The sequence below is a fragment of the Oryzias melastigma genome, linkage group LG24 (assembly GCF_002922805.2).
Source record: "Oryzias melastigma strain HK-1 linkage group LG24, ASM292280v2, whole genome shotgun sequence".
Lineage (NCBI taxonomy): Eukaryota > Metazoa > Chordata > Actinopteri > Beloniformes > Adrianichthyidae > Oryzias > Oryzias melastigma.
In genome coordinates, this window is record NC_050535.1 from 19,574,586 (window position 1) to 19,580,756 (window position 6,171).

Sequence of the window (6,171 nt, forward strand, 5' to 3'; positions counted from 1 at the left end):
GCGTCAAGCACGTGTCAGATTAATGCGTTTTTAACGCGACAAATCTGACAGCCCTAATATATATTGATTTTTACTATTTTCACAGCACAAATATTCCCAACACACCCAAATCTCAGTATATCAGTAAACTATACTTAAAATGCATGATTCAAAGAATTATGCGTCCATACATTTACAAAATCTAAATAATGATAATTAAAACAAACATTATCAGTAAAGATGTAGTAGAAAAAAACGAATAAAGAAAATAAAATATACTTTCTTGATCTTTTTTACAAATACATTTAAAATGGAACCTGCCAAAAAAAGGTCTATTTCATTTGAATGATTATATGAATGTTTTCTGTTCTTCTTCCATCCCAGGAAGGATTTTCCGCCAGAGGAGTTTCAGATAATCTTTTTCTCTCCTTGAACCAGGTATCAGCAGACGATGCAGACCTTGAAAGCCTCACTGAGCTCCATTGTGGAGTGTTTAAGCAACAAATACAAGGAGGGCCAGCTGAGAAAAGAGGAGACGCACAGAGAGAGGGAGCACAGCCAGCCCAGCAGCCACTTCACCGACAGCTGCTCTGATAGCGACTCCTCCTTCAACCAGGTCAGAGACACCAGACACAGACGGGCGGGCGGGGGTGGGGGGGTTGATCCTCTCTGAAACTCTCCTCCTGATGGTTTCCAGAGCTACGCCTTCATCACACAGGAGCAGCTGCAGCTTCTAGCTGAAAGACTCGAGCCCAGCAAGCCCAAAGAGGTACTCTACCTGGTGCTTTCACAATCACCACCATGATTGATTGTTTCCCATCTATCTGTGTTCAGGAAGTCAGATTTACGCTAGCAAGACACAGAGCTATCATAATACAGGGGGGATCAGCTTATCTCCAAAAGCCACGCCCCCTCAGAGGAGATTTTGGAAACAGAGGCTTCAGATCAACATGAAAAATGACTTTTTAAGACTTTTAGGTTGTGGGATTTTGGTTTAAAAAGTCATAATCACAATTAAAACAATAATGAGAACATTTTTTAAGTAAAAAACAATGTCCCAGGGCACACGTGTCAAAGTTAAGGCCCGGGGGCCGGATCTGGCCCTCCGGGTAATTCTATCTGGCCCCCCAGATCATTTTATTTGATTGTTATTACTGGTTCGATGTTATCATGCATATATTTCAGACTTGTATAATTTTGACAAAATATATTATTTATGTAGAGTAAAATATTGAAAGTTTTTTTAGGGTTCAAGTTGATTTATTCTGGAATAATATTCCTGACTTTTTATTATTCATAATTATGTTAAAAAGTTACAGTTTTGAAATTTCAAAAATTGACATTCTGTTCGCTTTTTGGTCTATTTTCACATTTATTAAGATTTTTAAGGCTGTTTCAGAGTTTAGATAATATTTCAGCTACATGCTAGCTGTTTTGGCTAACCTAAGTTTTTTTTTGTCTTTAGGCTAATTAGGCATTTAGCGAACATTTTAGCTGGCTATCAGCTTCAGCGTTTTCAGCTATCAGCTTCAGCGTTTTCAGCTATCAGCTTCAGCGTTTTCACCTCTTAGCTTCAGTGTTTTCAGCTATTAGCTTCAGTGTTTTCAGCTATCAGCACTAGCATATTCAGCAGCCAAATACACCTTACAGCATTCACACCATCATTACCGCAAGTAATGCTATATATCTAGTTCATAATTATGTTAAAAAGTTCCAGTTTTAAAGTTTTAAAAATGTAGTTTTAGAGTGTTCAGTAAATGTTTCTCTTGTTCAGCCTGTGACCTCAGGTCTGTTTTGGATTTGGCCTCTTGTGTGATTGAGTTTGACACCCCTGACGTTGGGGGACTTTAAAGATCATTCAAGCTGGATCTGTATGAACGTTTGTGTAGATGCGTCGGGAGGCGTTGCACGCCCTCTGCCGCGCGTCTCCGTCTGATCTGTTGAGCTGCGAGAGCTGGAGCACCCTGCGCAGGAATCTGTTGGCGGCTCTGAATGAGGCCGAGCTCAGCGTGAGTCCTGCCTCGTGTTGTCCCTCGCGTCCACATCTCCTTCAGTCACTGCAGGAATAAAGGTGTTTTTCTCCTGTCCCTGTCAGGAAAATGCTCTGCAGTTTTTTGCTAAAAGCTTCTCCTCCTCTCCGCTCAGTGTGACCAGAGAGATGTTCACCAGTTTAGGTAGGAAATGTGAATGGACTGTTTCTGTTTAAATAAAATGTGTACAATTTCAAAAAGATTTATTTAGAATAAAACAACTTTTTTCAAATGTTGAAATGTTTTATATCCACATTCATTTGTTACATTTTTTTCCTGATTTATAGAAAAAAAGCAGAAAACCACTTTAATCACAAATAAGTTAAATAGATTTATCATTTTTATGTTAACAATTGTTATGAAAATACATTTTTTTAACAGCTAAGAATGTCGAATCCAGTTTTGTGTCTCACAAGCTGAACTTCCCGAGCGGCTCAGCAACTCTCGACATCAACACACCTAAGATCACCCGCCTTCTCAAGCAGGTACTGCAGCGTGTCTTTTCAGCTCTTTTAAGGTCATTTCAGAGGTTTTACTCATTTTTTGCTTTTGCGGGTTTCAGATTCGACTGATAAATGACTTCCAGAAGGAGGTGGCTTCCTTCTGGATTCGCCATCCAGAGAAGTGAGTTTACGCCCAGGATTTCAGCGCTGAGGAACTTTTTTATTCATGCTTTCTTGCATGTAACATTATGCTAATGTTAGGTTATGTTTTCATAAAATAATATTTAACCCTTTAACTGCCCGCTCAACCAAATGATATTTAGAAAACATGTTTTTAAAAATATTGATTGTGTGTATTACTCCCCAATCTACGGAGCCCCTAAAGGGAAATTGAGGGGGAATTTTTTTTTTTTTTTTCAAAAATTGAAATAAATAAAAAATTCTGGTTAGTAAAGGATCAGTTAGTAACCAGCACATTTTTCGATAATTCAATTTTTAGAAAAAAAAAAAACAGTTACTAACCAGATTTTTTTTACCACTTTAATTTTTAGAATAACAAGTTCTAGTTAGTATCCGTAACTTTTTTTTACTTAAATTTCTATGAAAATATTTTTATGAAGTATTTTTTTTAGAAAATATATATATATATATATTTAACCTTGACGTCCCTTTAGGGGCTCCGTACCAAGGCAATAATCAGCAACAAAAAATACCTTTTTTGGTGTTTTTTCTTTTTTGTGTAGTGAAAGGGTTAAAACTGATTAGAATCAAATGTACCTTTGAGCCAACACAAAGGGTGGGTGGAGACATTCTCAGACGGGGGGTGTGATTTGTTCTGCGCTTGAAGTGAAACTACTCCCATCCTACAAAAATTAAAACACTGTTTTTTTGTTTAACCCTTTAACATCGGAGTCCACGGTTGACAAACTTTCAACTATTTCAATTCTATTTTATTTATATAGCCCAAAATCACAAAAGAAATGCCTCATTGGGCTTCATGTCGGTAATTGTACAGAAGCAGAAAGTCGGTCATAAAATAAAAACAATAGTTAATTGCTAAACTAAACAGACTAAACAAAACTGGTTTTCTCTGTCCTTAGAACCTCCTCCAGGTAAGGAAAAAGATATAAAAAACTTGATTCAGGAAAAAAAACTTTAGAGATGCCCACGAAGGAGAGATCCTATCTCAGGACGAACAGGTGATTTACCAGGAATACTTAAGAGGAATTAGCTTATCTAACTCTACAACTACGTATTTTAGTAGAGTTCATCCCGATAGGACTGGGGGACGGGTGGGGGTGAGGGCCACAACCAAGAACAGGAGCACAGACGATCCACCAGGAATCTGAAATGAATAAATAGTAGAGTTCATGTTATTGAAACAGATTTTGAAGTTTAGAAAAGCAGATTTGCTCTGATATGAAACACTACAGTAGTCAAGCAGGGAATTTTCCAGGTGTGTGACTCGAATTTGACACGCGAGTCACGTTTGGTGTGAACGCAGTAATAGTCTATAAATCCTACAAAAATTAAAAATTATGTATATTTGTGTAAGTTTAGTCTCCTGGACAGTACTTTTTGTCACAGAAAAACTTTGTTTGAGCTGCAATAGAAAAGATTTGATCTTTTTTCAGAACCTTTGCCACTTAAAATAGTCTGATTTAAAAACCAGCTTTGTTCAAAAATCTAACTTCATGTTGTGTTGCTATAACTTTACTTCGTTAGGCTTTAAAGTCTCCACTATTATAGGATAAAAATGTGTCTGCATTTCATATTCATTAAGATAACACAAAAAACCCTTTGATCTTTGCAGAAGTCTTTGATCTTTGTTTATGTTATTCCGACGGTTCTCTTGTGGCCCTTTTAGCTTCATGTTTCACTCTGTGGACTTTCTTCAGATACATGGAGGAAGTGATAGAGAGCACTTTGTCGCTGCTGTGCTTCCATCACCCACATGGTTCAGCGGAGAAGACCCTGGAGCCGATACATTTACTGACTCTACTGGACATCAAAGCGTCCTGGTTCATCAAGTGGATGGTGTGTTTGGGGTTTTCTTTGACTACTAAAGTACAGCATAAAAACATGGATGTTTCTGGAACATTTCAATGGTTCTCCAAAGTTAGAAAGTTGACTCGAATGTTTTCAGCTGCAGTTTTTGCTGGAGTTTTCATTGTTTTCACTTTTACTAATGCTGAGGCAAATTCCAGCAAAATGCTGCTTGAAAGACATATCAGCCACGTAAGATTCTTCTAACTGTAAATGGAAACCTAATATGCCATGTTCTGTTTTTAAGAAAATGTAAACTGGGATTTTCTAACCTACTTTTATCCGTTTATTTTCTTTTTCTTGGTTTCTCCTCTGTTTGTTCAGCATGGTTACTACAGCAGGAATGTTGTTCTCAGACTCTTGGAGAGAAAGTACAAGTCTCTGGTAAGATTCCCTCAGTAATCGCTGCCTTTTTTTGTCATTTGGTTCTTGAAAAGTCCCACAGCATAGAAAATAAAATCTAGTTCAATACTAAACTACTAGCTTAAGTCAGAATTAGCGAAAAAAGCTTCAGTTTCAGCAAACATTTCAATGTGGGCTGCATATGGTTTACCTTTGGGCTGAATTGGTGGCCCCAGGTGGGTTTGTCCACGTGTTCTATGGTCGTCCCATCTGTGTTTGCCCACACTGGTTTGAGTGAGCACTTAGTAGTCTGGCTGACTGGACAGCAAAGCTTGGTAACTTGCTACCTGTCCAGCAGGCGGCTGGAGCGGCTGGAGATTGGCCTAGGGACCGAGACCACTGAGTCCCTACCGTCCCCACCTAAGCCAATGTAGGCAATCACAAATAGGGCCACCATGGAACCCGTGGAAAAACCCACCTGGGGCCTACCATTTCATCCCAAAGGTAACCATATGGGGCCCACATTGAAATGTTTGCTGGGTAAACACCAAATTAGCCATTAACACAGAATTAGCCCCAAAAACCTCATTAGATGATAAATTATCCATAAATGTTAGCATGTTGCTAAAATATAAGCTAAACTTAAAATTAGCCTTAAAAACCTCAGTAGCATTGGTGTCGTTAACATGGTGAACGTTTTGATGCCAATATTACAGGTTTTAAAGTGTGCAAAAACATTTGAGAAATTGCATGGATAAAAAAAAAAAATGGAACTCCTCTGGGTAAAGAAAGTGGATTCCTGCCACATGGACCCTGAAATATTCTCCAAGCAAACCAAGAATGACAATCCCTCTGAGAAAAGCCCTCTGGATCCTAAATCGAGGCCCCTCGATTGGAGGTGGACTGCTCCAACACACTGACGGTTTGGACCGCTGAGTTCTGCTCTGCTGTTTTCAGGTGGTGGTGGCCGTTCAGCAGTGCGTCCATTACAGCGAGGCCAGCGAACGTTTCAGGGGCGACGTGAGCGATGTGGGGAAGCAGAGGAACGTCAGTGAGTCAAACCCTGTTCTCCTCTACCAGCCTGATGGAGGCCGTACTCTGATGGAAACCGACTGATGGACAGGAAGGCTGTAATTCAGGGGTCTCAAACTGGCGGCCCACGGGCTATTTACGGCCCCCTAGATGATGTTTTGCGGCCCCACTTTAATATGAAAGTTTAATGTTAATACAGTCGGCAAGTTTTGTGTGAAGGGCACTTTTACAGTGCTGAGTGCAGAGCTGACGAACCAACCAATCACGGTTGGGTAAATGGCTATTGGGGGAGTGGCTGT

At 39.4% G+C, this 6,171-nt stretch overlaps 1 protein-coding gene across 1 annotated transcript in view; it reads left to right on the forward strand.

The window, feature by feature from the left end:
- LOC112158495 (protein broad-minded) overlaps nt 1–5,891 on the forward strand; it is a gene marked incomplete at its 3' end in the record, with an annotated part of 9,364 nt that extends 3,473 nt beyond the window's left edge. Inside the window, 9 exon segments of the mRNA XM_024291913.2 lie at nt 418–595; nt 677–748; nt 1,869–1,988; nt 2,075–2,153; nt 2,391–2,494; nt 2,572–2,633; nt 4,351–4,489; nt 4,823–4,882; nt 5,798–5,891. Coding sequence (XP_024147681.2) covers nt 418–595; nt 677–748; nt 1,869–1,988; nt 2,075–2,153; nt 2,391–2,494; nt 2,572–2,633; nt 4,351–4,489; nt 4,823–4,882; nt 5,798–5,891 — 908 coding nt within the window.
- Nucleotides 5,892–6,171: the final 280 nt, after the last annotated feature.